The 23,513-nt window shown below is 46.5% G+C and overlaps 2 protein-coding genes and 1 long non-coding RNA gene across 3 annotated transcripts; all 3 read right to left on the reverse strand.

Moving 5' to 3' along the window:
• Nucleotides 1–260: 260 nt before the first annotated feature.
• LOC106587981 (uncharacterized protein KIAA0895-like) lies at nt 261–14,059 on the reverse strand. Its single transcript, XM_045708034.1, has 6 exons — nt 13,101–14,059; nt 12,295–12,438; nt 9,359–9,491; nt 7,517–7,822; nt 7,175–7,272; nt 261–6,928 (listed from the first exon to the last, which is right to left on the reverse strand). The coding sequence occupies exons 1-6, from the start codon at nt 13,629–13,631 to the stop codon at nt 6,767–6,769; spliced, it is 1,374 nt and encodes a 457-aa protein (XP_045563990.1). The 5' UTR covers nt 13,632–14,059; the 3' UTR covers nt 261–6,766.
• A 2,468-nt stretch (nt 14,060–16,527) lies between these two features.
• On the reverse strand, nt 16,528–18,232 carry LOC123730733 (uncharacterized). The gene is made up of 2 exons (XR_006762135.1): nt 18,002–18,232; nt 16,528–17,897 (listed from the first exon to the last, which is right to left on the reverse strand). It is a non-coding gene; the product is annotated as an uncharacterized lncRNA (long non-coding RNA).
• A 1,383-nt stretch (nt 18,233–19,615) lies between these two features.
• Nucleotides 19,616–21,215, reverse strand: LOC123724003 (C-C motif chemokine 13). Its single transcript, XM_045708833.1, has 3 exons — nt 20,784–21,215; nt 20,529–20,655; nt 19,616–19,921 (listed from the first exon to the last, which is right to left on the reverse strand). The coding sequence occupies exons 1-3, from the start codon at nt 20,848–20,850 to the stop codon at nt 19,801–19,803; spliced, it is 315 nt and encodes a 104-aa protein (XP_045564789.1). The 5' UTR covers nt 20,851–21,215; the 3' UTR covers nt 19,616–19,800.
• Between the last annotated feature and the right edge of the window lie 2,298 nt (nt 21,216–23,513).

The raw sequence follows: 23,513 nt of genomic DNA on the forward strand, positions 1-23,513 counted from the left end.
GGTAAATCTGTTTTTAATTTTTAATAAATTAGAGAATGTCACTGTTTTTGCTTTTTCATTATGGGTTATTGTCTGTAGATTGAGGATTTTCTTTCTTTCTTTAATCAATTTTAGAATAAAGCTAACGTAATAAAATGTGGCAAAAATCAAGGGGTCTGAATTCTTTCCGAATGCGCTCTACCTAAGTCAAAATATGAACAATTCTCAGATCAGTATCTAATACATTCCAAAATGTAAATGATAGAAAGTTATAGACGACGTCAGTTTTAATGTGTTGTTTTAATAAATAATCTGGAAATCCCAGATTATTTCCAGAACATAAAATGTGCAACATTCATGCAATACAAATGACAAAAGAGTGATGATTAAAATGCAGTCTACAGAAGTCTAACTTCAGCAGGTTGTAATACACTGAACACTGCAGATAGAAATGCTATGAATAGAGCTGACACAATTCCACAACGTAGTGCCCTACTGAACGCAGCCCAGGTGAGTTCTAATCAAAACCCATCTAAGGCACGCCCACAACACCACCTTTCTCCTCTAAAGCCAATCACGCATGTGCCATGTCAAACATAGGAAAGGAGGAAGCTGCTGTGATTAGTCAGTTTTGGCTGCCTGACAGTATGAATTAAGGTTGGCATGGTAGCGTATCTCAGTGGCCTGTCCTTTATAAGGGTGTGTTCCTCTGGCCAGACGTTGCTGACGCATGCCAGATCTTACAACGCCTGGATAGGTGTTTTACCTATCAGCTATTCCCAACGGCACAGTCAATGACGTGGCACGCAACCATTGGTTGATGCAAGCAACGTCTGAGCAGGGGAACGTGGCCTATAACGTTCATGAACCTGGCATAGAAGGCAAAAGATCCCATGTGAGGCGGAGGCAAGGGAAGCTCAGGCCTTCAGCTCAGTCACATCACATTAATACAGTAGCGCTGATATCAAGGGAGCTTGAAGCCCACCAAGGGAGCTCTCGCTCAACACAACAAAATAACAATCAGAACTGGCTCTGATTTAACCACACAATAAGATACATGTGTTGTAAAATAGTGGTAAAAACTAATCCCAGGGAAGATTTCTTTTAACATCCAGACCAGTCAGAATGTCTATCGGCACTCGATAGTTTTAGTCTTCTTGCCTGGGTTCTGAAAATAATTCCTTGGTGTTCTTTACCTGTGTTCTGGAATAGAACTGAGGGCTCCTTGGTGTTCTTCTCCTGTGTTCTGGAATAGAACTGAGTGGTCCTTGGTGTTCTTTACCTGTGTTCTGGAATAGAACTGAGTGCTCCTTGGTGTTCTTTACCTGTGTTCTGGAGTAGAACTGAGGGCTCCTTGGTGTTCTTTACCTGGGTTCTGGAGTAGAACTGAGTGCTCCTTGGTGTTCTTTACCTGTGTTCTGGAATAGAACTGAGTGGTCCTTGGTGTTCTTCTCCTGTGTTCTGGAATAGAACTGAGTGCTCCTTGGTGTTCTTTACCTGTGTTCTGGAATAGAACTGAGGGCTCCTTGGTGTTCTTTACCTGGGTTCTGGAGTAGAACTGAGGGCTCCTTGGTGTTCTTTACCTGGGTTCTGGAGTAGAACTGAGGGCTCCTTGATGTTCTTTACCTGGGTTCTGGAGTAGAACTGAGGGCTCCTTGGTGTTCTTTACCTGGGTTCTGGAGTAGAACTGAGGGCTCCTTGGTGTTCTTTACCTGGGTTCTGGAGTAGAACTGAGGGCTCCTTGGTGTTCTTTACCTGGGTTCTGGAGTAGAACTGAGGGCTCCTTGGTGTTCTTTACCTGGGTTCTGGAGTAGAACTGAGGGCTCCTTGGTGTTCTTTACCTGGGTTCTGGAGTAGAACTGAGGGCTCCTTGGTGTTCTTTACCTGGGTTCTGGAGTAGAACTGAGGGCTCCTTGGTGTTCTTTACCTGGGTTCTGGAATAGAACTGAGGGCTCCTTGGTGTTCTTTACCTGGGTTCTGGAGTAGATCTGAGGGCTCCTTGGTGTTCTTTACCTGGGTTCTGGAGTAGAACTGAGGGCTCCTTGGTGTTCTTTACCTGGGTTCTGGAGTAGAACTGAGGGCTCCTTGGTGTTCTTTACCTGGGTTCTGGAGTAGAACTGAGTGCTCCTTGGTGTTCTTTACCTGGGTTCTGGAGTAGAACTGAGGGCTCCTTGGTGTTCTTTACCTGGGTTCTGGAGTAGAACTGAGTGCTCCTTGGTGTTCTTTACCTGGGTTCTGGAGTAGATCTGAGGGCTCCTTGGTGTTCTTTACCTGTGTTCTGGAGTAGAACTGAGGGCTCCTTGGTGTTCTTTACCTGGGTTCTGGAGTAGATCTGAGGGCTCCTTGATGTTCTTTTTAGCAAAGCTAAAGGCTTAAAACAATCAGCTCCACAAAAAGGAGATACAAAACTAATACCATAGACATTCATTGTTTTTGTCCTGAAAAATAAAAACAAATTAAATAACTTACAAATCCATTACATGACCCTGTGGTTGTTTACAGAGGTATAAGAAGCAGAAGCACAGTTTTACACAGACATGGGCTGCAGTGGTATAATGTAGGCTATGTACAGAGGTATAATGTTGGCTATGTACAGTGGTAAAATGTTGGCTATGTACGTGAGGAGAATGTACCCGCTGGGTACAGACGTCAGTTCAATGTCTAGTTTTGATTGACATTTGGTTGAGTCGTCAACTAACATGAATCCAATGTGAAATTAACAAAAAATGCCACGATGTCATTGGATTTAGGTTAAAAGATGGGTGTAAGATAGACTAAATTCCCATACGTCGATAACTTTCTAATCCAATCAGTTTTCCACATTGATTCAATTTCATCACAGATCATTTTTCTGGTTGAAATGATGTAATAAGGTTGTTCTTGCCCAGTGGGTATTTATATGATACAGCCAGACAGGCTTGGGCTCTATTCCATTTCAATTCCAGTCAATAGAGAAAGTAAACCAAATTCCAAATGTTACTTATTGAAGAGAATTGGAATTTCAGTGTACTTCCTGAAGTGAAATGGAATTGAGCTCAACCTTGTAGCCAGGTTAGCTAGTGGTTACAGCAGGAAACATCAACTAGATTCAGCTGCAGGACAATTTTTATATTCTTCAGCAGATGTTCTGAGGTTTGGAAACATAATTAGAAATTATTTATAGACTGCAAATTGACCACAAGAAGCCACAACAGATATATTTGACTAAAACATAAATAATTTCAAACCTTACATTTGTATATGATCACATATATCTCTGTTATGTGTGGGAATACTTTAGAACAGATTTCCAAAATTATAATCACTTGCAGCTGATTTGCTGGTGTTTTTATAGTATATTATGTCCAACAATATGTTAAAAAAAAATTGGGGGGACCAAATAAAATCACTGCGGGCCCCTGGGTTCCAATATTAAGGTAACTTGAATGTGAGTAAAGGCAAGGGGATGGGAACTGCAGCAGCAGTAACCTAATGAAAATGCCTCAAAGACATGCATTGGATATATGTGACGTTCACTGGAAATGTAGTTATGTGACGTACAGTATATGGTCCATACAGACGGACATATCATCCAGGGGGTTGAATATGAACCCAAGGTAGACATCATCCAGGGGGTTGAATATGAACCCAAGGTAGACATCATCCTGGGGTTTGAATATGAACCCAAGGTAGATATCATCCAGGGGTTTGAATATGAACCCAAGGTAGACATCATCCAGGGGGTTGAATATGAACCCAAGGTAGACATCATCCAGGGGGTTGAATATGAACCCAAGGTAGATATCATCCAGGGGGTTGAATATGAACCCAAGGTAGACATCATCCAGGGGGTTGAATATGAACCCAAGGTAGACATCATCCAGGGGGTTGAATATGAACCCAAGGTAGCTTTCATCCAGGGGGTTGAATATGAACCCAAGGTAGACATCATCCAGGGGGTTGAATATGAACCCAAGGTAGACATCAACCAAGTATCAGAAGAACCGTTCTGTTTCCCTGCAGGACTGCTGTCATCACAACAATCCACTGACTTGTTGGACTGTATGACCATGATATAGGATGCATCCCACATGGCAGCCTGTTCCCTTTATAGTGCACGACTTTTGACCAGGGTCCATAGGGTAGTGCTCTACTTTTGACCAGGGTCCATAGGGTAGTGCACTACTTTTGACCAGGGTCCATAGGGTAGTGTGCTACTTTTGACCTGGGTCCATAGGGCTCTATACAGAGAATAGGGTGCCGTTTAGGACTCAGCCATAGTGAATATGATCCAAGCGTAGTAGATATGATCTGAGTGTTGATCTGTTCGTTCCACACACTCTGTCTGTCGGACACTAGCCTTCATTTCCAGGGCTTTCCAACAGCAGAGTGATGAATGACACTTGGGAGGATTAGGGCCAGTCTAGACCAGAGGGAGTCAGTCAAGGATGGGATGGCCAGTCTAGACCAGAGGGAGTCATTCAAGGATGGTATGGCCAGTCTAGACCAGAGGGAGTCAGTCAAGGATGGGATGGCCAGTCTAGACCAGAGGGAGTTAGTCAGTCAAGGATGGTATGGCCAGTCTAGACCAGAGGGAGTCATTCAAGGATGGTATGGCCAGTCTAGACCAGAGGCAGTCATTCAAGGATGGGATGGCCAGTCTAGACCAGAGGGAGTCAGTCAGTCAAGGATGGGATAGCCAGTCTAGACCAGAGGGAGTCAGTCAGTCAAGGATGGGATGGCCAGTCTAGACCAGAGGGAGTCAGTCAGTCAAGGATGGGGTGGCCAGTCTAGACCAGAGGGAGTCAGTCAGTCAAGGATGGGATGGCCAGTCTAGACCAGAGGGAGTCAGTCAGTCAAGGATGGGATGGCCAGTCTAGACCAGAGGGAGTCAGTCAAGGATGGTATGGCCAGTCTAGACCAGAGGGAGTCAGTCAAGGATGGGATGGCCAGTCTAGACCAGAGGGAGTCAGTCAGTCAAGGATGGTATGGCCAGTCTAGACCAGAGGGAGTCAGTCAAGGATGGGATGGCCAGTCTAGACCAGAGGGAGTCAGTCAGTCAAGGATGGGATGGCCAGTCTAGACCAGAGGGAGTCAGTCAGTCAAGGATGGTATGGCCAGTCTAGACCAGAGGAAGTCAGTCAGTCAAGGATGGGGTGGCCAGTCTAGACCAGAGGGAGTCAGTCAGTCAAGGATGGGATGGCCAGTCTAGACCAGAGGGAGTCAGTCAAGGATGGTATGGCCAGTCTAGACCAGAGGGAGTTAGTCAAGGATGGGATGGCCAGTCTAGACCAGAGGGAGTTAGTCAGTCAAGGATGGTATGGCCAGTCTAGACCAGAGGAAGTCAGTCAGTCAAGGATGGGATGGCCAGTCTAGACCAGAGGGAGTCAGTCAAGGATGGGATGGCCAGTCTAGACCAGAGGGAGTCAGTCAAGGATGGGATGGCCAGTCTAGACCAGAGGGAGTTAGTCAAGGATGGTATGGCCAGTCTAGACCAGAGGGAGTTAGTCAAGGATGGGATGGCCAGTCTAGACCAGAGGGAGTCAGTCAGTCAATGATGGGATGGCCAGTCTAGACCAGAGGGAGTCAGTCAAGGATGGGATGGCCAGTCTAGACCAGAGGGAGTTAGTCAGTCAAGGATGGGATGGCCAGTCTAGACCAGAGGGAGTTAGTCAGTCAAGGATGGGATGGCCAGTCTAGACCAGAGGGAGTCAGTCAGTCAAGGATGGGATGGCCAGTCTAGACCAGAGGGAGTCAGTCAAGGATGGTATGGCCAGTCTAGACCAGAGGGAGTCAGTCAGTCAAGGATGGTATGGCCAGTCTAGACCAGAGGGAGTCAGTCAAGGATGGGATGGCCAGTCTAGACCAGAGGGAGTTAGTCAAGGATGGTATGGCCAGTCTAGACCAGAGGGAGTCAGTCAGTCAAGGATGGTATGGCCAGTCTAGACCAGAGGGAGTCAGTCAAGGATGGGATAGCCAGTCTAGACCAGAGGGAGTCAGTCAAGGATGGTATGGACAGTCTAGACCAGAGGGAGTCAGTCAGTCAAGGATGGGATGGCCAGTCTAGACCAGAGGGAGTCAGTCAGTCAAGGATGGTATGGCCAGTCTAGACCAGAGGGAGTCAGTCAGTCAAGGATGGGGTGGCCAGTCTAGACCAGAGGGAGTCAGTCAGTCAAGGATGGGATGGTCAGTCTAGACCAGAGGGAGTCAGTCAGTCAAGGATGGTATGGCCAGTCTAGACCAGAGGGAGTCAGTCAGTCAAGGATGGTATGGCCAGTCTAGACCAGAGGGAGTCAGTCAGTCAAGGATGGTAGGGCCAGTCTAGACCAGAGGGAGTTAGTCAGTCAAGGATGGTATGGCCAGTCTAGACCAGAGGGAGTTAGTCAGTCAAGGATGGGATGGCCAGTCTAGACCAGAGGGAGTCAGTCAGTCAAGGATGGTAGGGCCAGTCTAGACCAGAGGGAGTTAGTCAGTCAAGGATGGTATGGCCAGTCTAGACCAGAGGGAGTTAGTCAGTCAAGGATGGGATGGCCAGTCTAGACCAGAGGGAGTTAGTCAGTCAAGGATGGTATGGCCAGTCTAGACCAGAGGGAGTCAGTCAGTCAAGTATGGTATGGCCAGTCTAGACCAGAGGGAGTCAGTCAACGATGGTATGGCCAGTCTAGACCAGAGGGAGTCAGTCAGTCAAGGGGAAAACAGACCACGCTGACCAGAAGTAATTAGCAGCAGGTGACCATTCTTAACGCCTCTGACCACCGAACATCATCCGCCATTTTCTATTCATTTCCCGACCATTCTACATGTTGAATCAGGGAAGGAGTTCTCTAAGCTGAGCGTCGCTCAGTTCGTTGACCGTGACAATGTGGTCCAGATGCTGAAGGTATTTCTCCTGGTCCTGCATGAAGTGAGGGATTCTGGTCCGGCGGAGGACGGCGATGTGCCGTAGCCTTTCCACGTCCTCAAACGACACCTGGAGGGCCAGAAGAAGGATAGTTTAACGTCATCATCACATCGGTGGAAAATTCACAGACTCAACCTCTTTCTAACCCGATCTGATATTACAACAGCCCTGTCTGTGCTCTACTTATGAGGTATGTAGAAACTACAATTCAGCTTTTTTGCTGCAAAAAGGAAACATGAAACAACCAAACTATATGTCATCACCGTGGGGAGAAATAAACATGAACCGATCCTGTACGGGAGGATGATGACTGACCTTGCCTAGCGAGGTCAGCATCTTGAAGTCGATGTTCCTCCGATGTCGTAGAATCCTGAGGATTCCGTCCAGGTACACTTGATCTTTACTGAAACAGCCTGATTCACAACCACACAAACAATCAAGTCAACACATAGACCACCTTAAATTAAAATAAATAATAATAAGTCTGATTTTTTTGGGGTGCATAGATCTACTACTGGTACATGTGCAGTGGTTAGTGTATTCACACGACACACACACACACACACACGACACACACACACACACACACACACACACACACACACACACACACACACACACACACACACACACACACACACACACACACACACTCACCAGGCTGCGAGGTGTCCGTCTGTCCCCTCTTGGCTCTGAGGCAGTACTCCCAGCGCACCGCGGGATCCTGGACGAACTGAGCGATGTGGCTGAAGAGCTGGCTGAAGCTCATCCTGGTGGCGTGATACACCGTGTAGTAGAGCAGAGCGGCGCGCCACAGGTAGGGCTGTTTCCGTAGCAACACACTGTGCAGGCTGGCCAGGCCTTCTTCCGTGGGATTGGCCGGTTTGAGGCCATACTGCTTCCTGCCTGCGGAAGTGGACCAAGGCTGGAGGTTGTTGTTCACACCTCGAAGGTAGTGGGTTCCTGGGAGGGACAGAGATGGAATAACATGGGGATGTATTGAGGCACTGTGTACCTGGTAGAACACGCAAATTATAACTCAGAACTAATTTATGATGCTGTGTGGATGATACCCACATCCCCACCCCACATCACATATCCCCACCCCACATCACATATCCCCCATCACCCAACCCACGTCCCCACCCCACATCCCCACATCACACATCCCCACCCCACATCACACATCCCCACCCCACATCACACATCCCCCACCCCACATCCCCACATCACACATCCCCACCCCACATCCCCACCCCACATCCCCACATCACACATCCCCACCCCACATCCCCACCCCACATCCCCATTTCACACATCCCCACCCCACATCCCCATTTCACACATCCCCACCCCACATCACACATCCCCCACCCCACATCCACATCCCACACCCCCATCCTACACCCCCCACCCCCCATCCCACACCCCCATCCCACACCCCCATCCCACACCACACATCCCACACGTCACTTCCCCATCCCCCACACCACACATTCCCCATCCCCCACCACACATCCCCCATCCCCCCTACTCTTCATCATCCCATACCCCACACCCCCTATCCCACACCCCACATCACAGATCCCCCATCCCCCACACCACACATTCCCCATCCCCCCACCACACACCCCACATCCCCATCACAGATCCCATCCCCCATCACAGATCCCACATCCCCATCACAGATTCCCCATCCCCCACCACACACCCCACATCCCCCATCCCCATCACAGATTCCCCATCCCCCACCACACACCCCACATCCCCCATCACAGATCCCACATCCCCATCACAGATTCCCCATCCCCCACCACACACCCCACATCCCCCATCACAGATCCCACATCCCCATCACAGATCCCCCATCCCCCACCACAGATCCCACATCCCCATCACAGATTCCCCATCCCCCACCACACACCCCACATCCCCCATCACAGATCCCACATCCCCATCACAGATCCCCCATCCCCCACCACACACCCCACATCCCCCATCACAGATCCCCATGCCCCACACCACACATTCCCCATCCCCCACCACACATCCCCCATCCCCTCTACTCTTCATCATCCCATCCCCCACATCCCCTATCCCACACCCCACATCACAGATCCCCATCCCCCACACCACACATTCCCCATCCCCCACCACACACCCCACATCCCCCATCACAGATCCCACATCCCCATCACAGATTCCCCATCCCCCACCACACACCCCACATCCCCCATCACAGATCCCACATCCCCATCACAGATTCCCCATCCCCCACCACACACCCCACATTCCCCATCACAGATCCCACATCCCCATCACAGATTCCCCATCCCCCACCACACACCCCACATCCCCCATCACAGATCCCACATCCCCATCACAGATTCCCCATCCCCCACCACACACCCCACATTCCCCATCACAGATCCCCCATCCCCCATCACAGATCCCCCACACAGTAAAAACATGCTGTATGGTGCAGTCAGCGTACTGTACCTATCTCATGCCTGAGCATGCCCTCCAGCCAGTGTTGTCGTGCTCCAGACAGGTTGATAGTCAGAGTGGGACGACAACTCTCCACCATCATCACCGCCTGGGACAGCAGCTCCTCGGACAGACACACCACCACCTAGACAAAGTTAACACCATACTCTTCATCATCATCATCATCATCATCACCACCGCCTGGGACAGCAGCTCCTCAGACAGACACACCACCACCTAGACAAAGTTAACACCATACTCTTCATCATCATCATCATCATCACCGCCTGGGACAGCAGCTCCTCAGACAGACACACCACCACCTAGACAAAGTTAACACCATACTCTTCATCATCATCATCATCATCACCGCCTGGGACAGCAGCTCCTCAGACAGACACACCACCACCTAGACAAAGTTAACACCATACTCTTCATCATCATCATCATCACCGCCTGGGACAGCAGCTCCTCAGACAGACACACCACCACCTAGACAAAGTTAACACCATACTCTTCATCATCATCATCATCACCGCCTGGGACAGCAGCTCCTCAGACAGACACACCACCACCTAGACAAAGTTAACACCATACTCTTCATCATCATCATCATCATCACCGCCTGGGACAGCAGCTCCTCAGACAGACACACCACCACCTAGACAAAGTTAACACCATACTCTTCATCATCATCATCATCATCACCGCCTGGGACAGCAGCTCCTCAGACAGACACACCACCACCTAGACAAAGTTAACACCATACTCTTCATCATCATCATCATCATCCGCCTGGGACAGCAGCTCCTCAGACAGACACACCACCACCTAGACAAAGTTAACACCATACTCTTCATCATCATCATCATCATCACCGCCTGGGACAGCAGCTCCTCAGACAGACACACCACCACCTAGACAAAGTTAACACCATACTCTTCATCATCATCATCATCATCACCGCCTGGGACAGCAGCTCCTCAGACAGACACACCACCACCTAGACAAAGTTAACACCATACTCTTCATCATCACACAGACCACCATCACCTACACAAGGTTATCATCATTACCTTCATCATCATCATCAATCCAACCATTGTTATAAGCTGTCCTCCACTACACTACATATAACACACCAACCCTCAAATACACTACCCGTAACACACCAACCCTCAAACACACTACCCGTAACACACCAACCCTCAAATACACTTCCCGCAACACACCAACCCTCAAATACACTACCCGCAACACACCAACCCTCAAATACACTACCCGCAACACACCAACCCTCAAACACACTACCCGCAACACACCAACCCTCAAAGACATTACCCGTAACACACCAACCCTCAAATACACTACCCGTAACACACCAACCCTCAAATACACTACCCGTAACACACCAACCCTCAAATATACTACCTGTAACACACCAACCCTCAAATACACTAGTGTAACACACCAACCCTCAAATACACTACCCGCAACACACCAACCCTCAAATATACTACCTGTAACACACCAACCCTCAAATACACTAGTGTAACACACCAACCCTCAAATACACTACCCGCAACACACCAACCCTCAAATATACTACCTGTAACACACCAACCCTCAAATACACTAGTGTAACACACCAACCCTCAAATACACTACCCGTAACACACCAACCCTCAAATACACTACCCGTAACACACCAACCCTCAAATACACTACCCACAACACACCAACCCTCAAACACACTACCCGTAACACACCAACCCTCAAATACACTACCCGTAACACACCAACCCTCAAACACACTACCTGTAACACACCAACCCTCAAATACACTAGTGTAACACACCAACCCTCAAATACACTACCCGCAACACACCAACCCTCAAACACACTACCCGTAACACACCAACCCTCAAATACACTTCCCGTAACACACCAACCCTCAAACACACTACCTGTAACACACCAACCCTCAAATACACTACCCGCAACACACCAACCCTCAAATACACTACCCGTAACACACCAACCCTCAAATACACTAGTGTAACACACCAACCCTCAAACACACTACCCGTAACACACCAACCCTCAAATACACTACCCGCAACACACCAACCCTCAAATATACTACCCGCAACACACCAACCCTCAAATACACTAGTGTAACACACCAACCCTCAAACACACTACCTGTAACACACCAACCCTCAAATACACTACCCGCAACACACCAACCCTCAAATTCACTACCCGTAACACACCAACCCTCAAATACACTAGTGTAACACACCAACCCTCAAATACACTACCCGTAACACACCAACCCTCAAATACACTACCCGTAACACACCAACCCTCAAATACACTAGTGTAACACACCAACCCTCAAATACACTACCCGCAACACACCAACCCTCAAATACACTACCCGTAACACACCAACCCTCAAATACACTACCCATAACACACCAACCCTCAAATAGACTACCCGTAACACACCAACCCTCAAATACACTACCCATAACACACCAACCCTCAAATACACTACCCGTAACACACCAACCCTCAAACACACTACTCGTAATACACCAACCCTTAAATACACTACCCGCAACACACCAACCCTCAAATACACTACCCGTAACACACCAACCCTCAAATACACTACCCGTAACACACCAACCCTCAAATACACTACCCGTAACACACCAACCTTCAAATACACTACCCATAACACACCAACCCTCAAATATACTACCCGTAACACACCAACCCTCAAATACACTACCCGCAACACACCAACCCTCAAATACACTACCCGCAACACACCAACCCTCAAATACACTACCCGTAACACACCAACCCTCAAATACACTACCCGTAACACACCAACCCTCCAACACACCACACGTAACATGTGAAACCTCACTCACCTCTCCTACACAGTTCTCCTTTTGCAGGTACTTGCGTGCAGCAGCCCAGACTCGACTCTTTGGTAAAATACTTCCTCCCGTCACTTCCTCAAAGTTCTCATAGTTACCAAACTTCCTCAGAATACACTCCATAATCCCAACAGCCTGTAGAGAGAGAGAGAGAGAGAGAGAGAGAGAGAGAGAGAGAGAGAGGGAGGGAGAGAAACAACCAGAGAGGGAGGGAGGGAGGGAGGGAGGGAGGGAGGGAGGGAGGGAGGGAGGGAGGGAGGGAGAGAAACACCCAGAGAGAGAGGGAGGGAGGGAGAGAGAAACACCCAGAGAGAGCGAGTGAGAGAGGGAGGGAGGGAGGGAGAGAGAGAGAGAGGGGGGGCGGGAGGGAGGGAGAGAGGGAGAGAAACACCCAGAGAGAGAGGGAGGGAGAGAGAAACACCCAGAGAGAGCGAGTGAGAGAGGGAGGGAGAGAGAGAGAGAGAGAGAGAGGGAGGGCGGGAGGGAGAGAGAGAGAGAGAGAGGGAGGGCGGGAGGGAGAGAGTTTACTGTGGCATTTGCTTTGGCAATGTAAACATATGTTTCCCATGCCAATAAAGCCCCTTAAATTGAAATTGAGAGACAGAGAGAGAAACACCCAGAGAGAGAGAGAGAGAGAGCGAATCATCCAGAGAGAGTTTATTAAGATACAATATGTCAGGAGGAAGACATTTCAAGTTAATTTGCCACAAAACAAACATAATAACTAAAAATGCAGAAATCCCCAGAGTGGGTTAACTTCCTATCATCTAATATCTTTGCCAGACAAAGAGGCCTACCTGTGCGAGGAAGAGGTCAGATCCATCTCTGTATTTCTCCAGCACAGTGCTGGGCTCCGGGGTCGAGTACTCAAACTGGGGGTCGTATTTATAGTCAGACTGGAAGAAGGCCTGCCTCTCCTGGTCTAGGTTAATGGGTCTTAGGGCCACAAGGAGACAGGGGCCTCGCGGTGTGGAGGGCAAGGGCAGCGGGGAGGCCCCTCCAAACCCCCGGGCAATGTGGGGAAGGGAGGTGGCTGGACGCATACGCCCCCTGGTGGCCCGGAGGCCCATTGAGGAGTTGTTGACGGTACAGGTGCTCTCGCTGCGGCGCATCCAGCCTCCGGGGCCCAGGCTGGGGCTGGTGAGGGAGCGTGCTGGGGGCGAGGGGGCAGTGGAGGGGCCACCAGCGCTGCGCCAGGGGGGCTGAAGGACCCTGCGGTCCAGCGCGGGCTCGGAGCCACGGAGGCGCAGAGGCGTCACGTCCAGGCTGAGGGGCCGGCGGAGAGTGGGTCTGGTCGCCACCTTATTCCGAGACGAGGCCGTTGCCATGGTGACGTCCCGCCGCAGAGAGACAACCGGTCCATCGTATGGCAAGACTGAGTGAGAGGAGTTGGTAGAGGAGCCAACACTGGTCCTAGGGCTGGGGGTAAGGCTGACATCTGCCACCAACGACTGAGGTTGAGGCTGGGGTCCATTGTGGGAGTTGGATACCCGCTCCCTCTTGGTGACACTGCTTGTCCTGGCGTGGAGCCTAGTGTTGGTGGTGGTGGGAGGGTCCGCTGTTGGTTCCTCTGTTCTTTTGGTGGTTTTGGTAGTGTCCTGTCTGATCTCTTCTGTTCTAGTGGTGGTGTTGGTGGTGGTTTTGGGAGGCTCTGGGCTGGTGTTTTCTAGTCTGGTGTTGGTGGTGGTTTTGGGAGGCTCTGGGCTGGTGTTTTCTAGTCTGGTGTTGGTGGTGGTTTTGGGAGGCTCTGGGCTGGTGTTTTCTAGTCTGGTGTTGGTGGTGGTTTTGGGAGGCTCTGGGCTGGTGTTTTCTAGTCTGGTGTTGGTGGTGGTTTTGGGAGGCTCTGGGCTGGTGTTTTCTAGTCTGGTGTTGGTGGTGGTTTTGGGAGGCTCTGGGCTGGTGTTTTCTAGTCTGGTGTTGGTGGTGGTTTTGGGAGGCTCTGGGCTGGTGTTTTCTAGTCTGGTGTTGGTGGTGGTTTTGGGAGGCTCTGGGCTGGTGTTTTCTAGTCTGGTGTTGGTGGTGGTTTTGGGAGGCTCTGGGCTGGTGTTTTCTAGTCTGGTGTTGGTGGTGGTTTTGCGAGGTTCCGGTCTTGGTTCTGGACCCGTCAGGTCTGTGGTGCTGCTGCCCCCTCCGACCTCGTCGACGTCTGTCCGATCCATACAGTCCTCACCCGGGTCCAAAACCATCTCCGCTGCACCAGCTCCGCTGCTGCTGGTCCAACCACACCACACTGCAAACACAAGATGGTCAGCTTTTTGGTCTGTCACAAATTACCCATTGATTGGTATGACCTTTTTATGCAGTCAGTGCTTGTGTCATGAATAGCTTACAAGTTCAAAATCATTTGTGCCACTGCTTTAACTGGATTACATGAATCCATGAATGGCCTAGGAGCCATCTGGACAGGGACAAACACATGTCCAACGGTCTGATTGCACAAGTATACTTCCGATTTGAATCGGCCTGCCTGCAACATAGACAGGGCTCGGTCAGGGGCGGGGATTCTGTGCTGCTGAATACGAAACTAGGTGGTCGGGACGGCGGGACGGGCTCTAGTCATCCCATATATGGGACTAGTAATGACTTCAAACAAAAACAAAAGATCCGAATCATATAGATGTTTAGCCTACTACATATGTAGTCTATATTTAAACAAGGCGATCGCGACTTCTGCTGTGTTTTGAGGTTTCATATCCATTTGGACCACCAAAGTCTATTGCATACAAATTTGCAGGATATCGCTCCGTTATTGTGACATTGTCGTAATGTAATGGAACAAATAGTCTGTTGTTGAGTACAGCAAACCGTTTTTATGACACCGTATTATTATTATAGTCATGCCAATAGCCATAATTGTCAATATATTGTATTCAATAACAGTAAAGGATGAATCGACAAAATAACGGTTTTCTATCAACATGTGTAGTTTTCTTCTGATCTGATCTCCAGAATCAGATAATACATCGAGGATGAATGAAACAAGACAATAACCGAAACTCCAATAATCGTATTCATAAATGTTTTTTACCTTGCAGCGGGGTTTGGTGATCAGATTTGTAAATGCAGGCTTTTCTTTAATTCATGATGACGCCCAGCTCTGCTTGTGCTCTCCACAATGAGCCGCGGGAAGGTTTCCGGTGGCGCCCGGTGAAAAATGCTCATTGGATATGAGCAGCTATAGTGGATGGGCTGCCGGAGAGGCATGCGAGGAAGTTCGGACTGTGTTGGAAGATATGACGCGGTGGCACAGCTGATGAACGAGAAAGTGCCATGCGCAGTGCGTGCCGCTATCCTGCGTCCTTACGCACGTGGCACATCTCCGAGATAACCGAGCAATGAGGAGCACGTAGGCTACGTTCCCCGAGGTTCATATAAGCCCCACGTAATTATAACGGTTAGAGTCCTTATAGTGAAATCCATATATTGAGATATACATTGCCTTCGGAAAGTATTCAGACCCCATTACTTTTCCAGAATTCTTTACGTTACAGCCATATTAGAAAATGGATTAAATGACAACAACAACACATCTCAGCAATCTACTACACACAATACCCCATGACAAATTAAAAACCGTTTAAAAAAAATCTTTGCAAATTTATCAAAAAATAGAAATACCTTATTTACATAAGTATTCGGACCCTTTGCTATGAGACTTGAAATTGAGCTCAGGTGCATCCTGTTTCCATTGATCATCCTTGAGATGTTTCTAGAACTTGATTGGAGTCCACCTGTGGTAAATTCAATTGATTGGACATGATTTGGAAAGGCACACACCTGTCTATATAAGGTCCCACAGTTGACAGTGCATGTCAGAGCAAAACCAAGACATGAGGTCGAAGGAATTGTCCATAGAGCTCCGAGACAGGATGGTGTCGAGGCACAGATCTGGGGAAGGCTACCAAAACATTTCTGCAGCAGGTCACCAAGAACACAGTGGCCTCCATCATTCTTAAATAGAAGAAGTTTGGAACCACCAAAACTCTTCCTAGAGCTGGCCGCCTGACCAAACTGAGCAATCGGGGGAGAAGGTTGTAGCGTCATACCCAAGAAGACTCAACGCTGTAATCGCAGCAAAAGGTTCTTCAACAAAGTACTGAGTAAAGGGTCTGAATACTTATGTAAATGTCATATTTCAGTTTTTCTTTTTTTATAAATGAGAAAAAAAATTCTAAACCTGTTTTTGCTTTGTCATTATGGGGTATTGTGTGTAGATTGATGAGGGACATTTAAAAAAAATCTATTTTACAATATAGCTGTAACGTAACAAAATGTGGAAAAAGTCAAGGGGTCTGAATACTTTCTGAAATCACTGTAAGGCTCTGGGTATTTCTATCTATCAGTCAATAGGCCTATGGTTAAACTGTTCTCAGAAGTCTTCCCATCCAAAGGTCTTCAATAAAGCCCCCATGCAGTCTTTTTAATTAAATGTTTAAAAAGCTTTGTCTAATATATCATTGTGTGTTTATTTCATATATTTTTTATTTATCATTTATTTTCCTGAGATTTCGTTTGCCGTTGAAATGCAACAATCTGATTGTGTGGCTCTGCCGATACATATTTTAATATACTGGAGAATAGGATTCTCTAGACTCTAGTCTAGAGCCTACCATGCTTACCCCTTCAAGTTAGGAGGATACATATGTTAATATACTGGAGAATAGGATCCTCTAGACTCTAGTCTACCATGCTTACCCCTTCAAGTTAGGAGGATACATATGTTAACATACTGGAGAATAGGATCCTCTAGACTCTAGTCTAGAGCCTACCATGCTTACCCCTTCAAGTTAGGAGGATACATATGTTAATATACTGGAGAATAGGATCCTCTAGACTCTAGTCTACCATGCTTACCCCTTCAAGTTAGGAGGATACATATGTTAACATACTGGAGAATAGGATCCTCTAGACTCTAGTCTAGAGCCTACTATGCTTACCCCTTCAAGTTAGGAGGATACATATTTTACATTTACATTCTAGTCATTTAGCAGATGCTCTTATCCAGAGTGACTTACAGTAGTGAATGCATACATTTCATACATCTTTTTCCCCCGTAATGGTCCCCCGTGGGAATCGAACCCACAACCCTGGTGTTGCAAACACCATGCTCTACCAACTGAGCCACAGGGGACTTTAAACAGCAGAAACCACCAGAGAGAGACAGGCTTCCTGGTGGTGTAGGACTTTAAACAGCAGAAACCACCAGAGAGAGACAGGCATCCTGGTGGTGTAGGACTTTAAACAGCAGACACCACCAGAGAGACAGGCATCCTGGTGGTGTAGGACTTTAAACAGCAGACACCACCAGAGAGACAGGCATCCTGGTGGTGTAGGACTTTAAACAGCAGAAACCACCAGAGAGAGACAGGCATCCTGGTGGTGTAGGACTTTAAACAGCAGAAACCACCAGAGAGAGACAGGCATCCTGGTGGTGTAGGACTTTAAACAGCAGAAACCACCAGAGAGAGACAGGCATCCTGGTGGTGTAGGACTTTAAACAGCAGAAACCACCAGAGAGAGACAGGCATCCTGGTGGTGTAGGACTTTAAACAGCAGTCTCTGCCAGTCCCAGACGGTAGATCATGAATCTGCCACTTGACCTCAGAAAACAAATAAAAATGAATTGGTGAAGACAAGAAAATCAAGATATATACACACACACACACACACACACACACACACACACACACACACACACCCCTGCAGACGTCTTATGGAGGGAGCAGAGCAGTCCCAGGAGGAGTAGAGCAGTCAGGGTCTTCATGGTACAGAGATGGTTGAGATGTTGAAGATTGTATTGTCTAGATGGTCTCTGATGTTCTGGTCTCTGAGGATGTGGTCTGGTTCTGTGTGTGAGTTCTGTTCTGATCTCTCATTATATAGTAACAGCTATTATATAACAACTCAACCATGAAAAGACAACTTTGCCAGCCAGAGCCCTTCCCCCAATTTCTGTTCCTCTTCCCTGGTCAAAAGTAGGACTCACTTCTGCACTGCTGACAATAACAACTTTGGTGGAGAATTGCTTGTTCAGCATTCATATGTACATTATGCATTGGTTCTAACATTCTTGCAAGATATCAAAATAGTTTGTCAAAATAGTTTGTTGGCTAAAGTTCAGAGTTATAGACCTGTTAGGTTGTTGGTAAAAGTTCAAGGTTATAGACCTGTTAGGTTGTTGGTTAAAGTTCACAGAGTTATAGACCTGTTAGGTTGTTGGATAAAGTTCACAGAGTTATAGACCTGTTAGGTTGTTGGATAAAGTTCACAGAGTTATAGACCTGTTAGGTTGTTGGATAAAGTTCACAGAGTTATAGACCTGTTAGGTTGTTGGATAAAGTTCACAGAGTTATAGACCTGTTAGGTTGTTGGTTAAAGTTCACAGAGTTATAGACCTGTTAGGTTGTTGGTTAAAGTTCACAGAGTTATAGACCTGTTAGGTTGTTGGATAAAGTTCACAGAGTTATAGACCTGTTAGGTTGTTGGATAAAGTTCACAGAGTTATAGACCTGTTAGGTTGTTGGTTAAAGTTCACAGAGTTATAGACCTGTTAGGTTGTTGGATAAAGTTCACAGAGTTATAGACCTGTTAGGTTGTTGGATAAAGTTCACAGAGTTATAGACCTGTTAGGTTGTTGGATAAAGTTCACAGAGTTATAGACCTGTTAGGTTGTTGGATAAAGTTCACAGAGTTATAGACCTGTTAGGTTGTTGGTTAAAGTTCACAGAGTTATAGACCTGTTAGGTTGTTGGCTAAAGTTCAGAGTTATAGACCTGTTAGGTTGTTGGTTAAAGTTCACAGAGTTATAGACCTGTTAGGTTGTTGGTTAAAGTTCACAGAGTTATAGACCTGTTAGGTTGTTGGATAAAGTTCAGAGTTATAGACCTGTTAGGTTGTTGGATAAAGTACACATTTATAGGCCTGTTAGGTTGGGGGCTAAAGTTCACAACTTGGAAATGAGGAAGGGAAAGTCCACCAATCTGGAGTATGTGACTATAAAACATATATCTTAGTTTTGTTGGAGTTGAGTTGAACAGTTTATTCTGTTTCTGTGTTGCTGACTGTTGACCTCTGTTGTCTTGGAAACAGAGGTCTCTGTAGTTCCATGAGTTGTAACACATGAACTGTTTCCTGAAAGAAGAAACAACCAATATGCTGAATCTGCTGGTTGCTAGTTATGGAGATAGTTGATATCTGTCCATGTAACTGGCAGCATGCCTCAAGGAGTTGTAAAGAACTCTCCCTCACTAAATGTGAAGCTTTAGTAATCAAAGCATGAATACCACAATAAGAATACAATTAACTTTGTTAATAAAATGTTGACATTATTTATCTTTATTGCTGAAGTATAAAAAATAATTTGTTGACAAAACAAATCATTTCAAAATACAAGGTAACTTCACAGTATGGTAAATAAATAAGAATTAAATAATATTACTGTATGTACAAAAAATATATAACATTCTATTTTCTTGACAGATCTGACAGCTATGGTAGTTAGTCTGTGGCGGTGGTGGTTGATGACGTCATCGATCTGCTCTCAATCTTGGTCACATGACTCTGGACCCAGGCCTGAGATGGGTCGACACAAAATCGAATATTTTTCTTTGTTGTAAACCTGCAACCAATAAACACACATATATTTATGGGTAACTAAACAAAGCACACACCAAACTCACATGTGGAAGACTACTGTATGGATGTTCCAACATTATTCTGTGTGTATTGTGCATGTACCTACAGTCCTACTGGTTGAGTATGGAGGAAGACAAGTATCGGACCATTCAATTACATTCAGAATCACTATGTCATTATTAGGACTGTCAAACGATTACAACATTCTATCGAGAATATTTCAAATGTATTATGGTTAATCTCTATATATATATTAATATAGAACCTCTATGAGGTTGTAACCATGCAGCCCTAGCAACACAGAGGTTGTAACCATGCAGCCCTAGCAACACAGAGGTTGTAACCATGCAGCCCTAGCAACACAATGGTTATAACCATGCAAGCTTAGCAACACAGAGGTTGTAACCATGCAGCCCTAGCAACACATTTGGACCCGCCCACCAAGGATGTAGAACATGTTATGTCTGTAGAAATCTAAGTGTGTGTGTGTGTGTGTGTGTGTGTGTGTGTGTGTGTGTGTGTGTGTGTGTGTGTGTGTGTGTGTGTGTGTGTGTGTGTGTGTGTGTGTGTGTGCATGGTGGTTAACTTACACCAGTGCTTGGCGAGGGCAGCTACTAGGGGTTCTAGAAACTGAAATCACTGCACCAAGAGGGATCCTCTTTGGGTGGAACTTCACACAGCAGTCTATGGCAGTCATTACTGAAATCCCCATGACACCTGGAAACAAAGAACGATCACACTCACTGGTCAACACAGGCATCTCATGTGGTGCTTCTTCCTATACACTCATATGCATACTGTACACACACGCTGTACACACTCACTGTACACAAACACACACGTACCCTGTGCAGACGTCTTATGGAGGGAGCAGAGCAGTCCCAGGAGGAGTAGAGAAGTCAGGGTCTTCATGGTTCAGAGATGGTTGAGATGCTGAAGATTGTATTGTCTAGATGGTCTCTGATGTTCTGGTCTCTGAGGATCTGGTCTCTGATGCTCTGGTCTCTGATGCTCTGGTCTCTGATGTTCTGGTCTCTGATGCTCTGGTCTCTGATGCTCTAGTCTCTGATGCTCTGGTCTCTGATGCTCTAGTCTCTGATGCTCTGTTCTCTGATGCTCTGTTCTCTAATGTTCTGGTCTGGTTCTGTGTCAGAAGTCTAGCTGATGCTCTGGTTCTATGTCTGTGGTCTGATCTGACCTGTCTTTTATACAGAGAGCTGGTCCATCAGACCCGTTGACAATTGATGGAGGAAACTCCCCTCCATACCCTCATTCACTCTGAATATAATTCTAAGAACCAACATTCTGCCCTTCAGGTTCCTCTTCCTCAATTCTCTGTAACTCTGTTTCCTCCAGCATGTTCAGCAGCGCTGCTATTTTCTGAAATACGCAGAATACATTTACTGGAGAATTGCATATCAAAGGAAGGCTATTAAAGTGGACTATATACTATGATGCATTACATCAAATACAAGAACAATTAAGATTAAATTAAATTCTCTACATCATAACCAACTAGTTTGTAATTAATACTTGAAGTCAACTATGTATCTTTCAACTTTTAAATGTAGATTTTAGGATGTGTGCATATTGATTTAAAACCTGTAGCATACTGTTAACCTTTACATCATAGTGAAATTAAAACACAGAATATTTTTCCATCAATTAATCTCAGATTATTGTGGTGTGGTTCGTTCCCAGGTCGAGTCATAACAAAAGCCCAAAAATGGGACCCAAAGCCTCTTTGCTTGGCACTCAGCATTAAAGGGATAAAAGGGATAATCTGCCATTGTGATTTCATTTTTGGACTTATAAATTAGTTATACCCATTGATTCTTGAGGAATATAACTTATACAGGCGAAGTCGGAAGTTTACATACACCATAACCAAATACATTTAAACTCAGTTTTTCACAATTCCTGACATTTAATCCTAGTAAAATTCCCTGTCTTAGGTCAGTTAGGATCACCACTTTTATTTTAAGAATGTGAAAAGTCAGAATAATAGTAGAGAATTATTTATTTCAGCTTTTATTTCTTTCATCACATTCCCAGTGGGTCAGAAGGTTACATACACTCAATTCGTATTTGATAGCATTACCTTCAAATTGTTCAACTTGGGTCAACGTTTTGGGTAGCCTTCCACAAGCTTCCCACAGTAAAATGGGTGAATTTTGGCCCATTCCTCCTGACAGAGCTGGTGTAACTGAGTCAGGTTGGTAGGCCTCCTTGCTCACACACGCTTTTTCAGTTCTGCAAACACATTTTCTATAGGATTGAGGTCAGAGCTTTGTGATGGCCACTCTAATACCTTGACTTTGTTGTCCTTAAGCCATTTTGCCACAACTTTGGAAACATGCTTGGGGTCATTGTCCATTTGGAAGACCCATTTGCTACCAAGATTAAACTTCCTGACTGATGTCTTGAGATGTTGCTTCAATATATCCATATAATTTTCCTGCCTCATGATGCCATCTATTTTGTGAAGTGCACCAGTCCCTCCTGCAGTAAAGCATCCCCACAACATGACGCTGCCACCCCCGTGCTTCACGGTTGGGATGGCGTTCTTCGGCTTGCAAGCCTCCACCTTTTCCTCCAAACATAACAATGGTCATTATGGCCAAACAGTTCTATTTTTGTTTCATCAGACCAGAGGACATTTTTCAAAAAAGTATGATCTTTGTCCCCATGTGCAGTTGCAAACTGTAGTCTGGGTTTTTTATGGCGGTTCTGGAGCAGTGGCTTCTTCCTTGCTGAGCGGCCTTTCAGGTTATGTCGATATAGGACTCGTTTTTACTGTGGATATAGTCACTTTTGTACCTGTTTCCTTCAGCATCTTCACAAGGTCCTTTGCTGTTGATCTGGGATTGATTTGCACTTTTCGCACCAAAGTACATTCATCTCTAGGAGACAGTATGCGTCTCCTTCTTCAGTGGTATGACGGCTGCGTGGTATTTAGTTTGTCCTTTGTGTTCTGTATTCGTGCAGGATTGTTTGTATGTCTACGGGCAGATGGTAGTTAGCGCTGCCTTATATTTCAGCGTGTAACTTATTCTTATTGTATTGCCGGGTTGCGCCCCGTACGTTATAGTTTTGGGAACTATTTTCCCTTTTTGGGTGTTGTGCGCACCCTGTGCCTTTTTCGACTACCTTGTTTACGGTGGCAATAAACTTTGGCACTACCGGACCTCAGTCTCCTGCCTCTTGACTCTGCTCCTTCTTCCTGCCCTTAAGAAAACGTGACAATTATAAGTGAAATAATCTGTCTGTAAACAATTGTTGGAAAAATTATTTGTGTTAGACTACAGTATTCTCTGTAACTTTCCCCACATTCACACCTACTTCACTAGACCACTGTATTCTCTGTAACTTTCCCCACACTCACACCAACTTCACTAGACTACTGTATTCTCTATAACTCTCCCCACACTCACACCTACTTCACTAGACTACTGTATTCTCTGTAACTTTCCCCACACTCACACCAACTTCACTAGACTACTGTATTCTCTGTAACTCTCCCCACACTCACACCTACTTCACTAGACTACTGTATTCTCTGTAACTTTCCCCAC

This window comes from Salmo salar, chromosome ssa26 (assembly GCF_905237065.1).
Source record: "Salmo salar chromosome ssa26, Ssal_v3.1, whole genome shotgun sequence".
NCBI classification, from domain to species: Eukaryota; Metazoa; Chordata; class Actinopteri; order Salmoniformes; family Salmonidae; genus Salmo; species Salmo salar.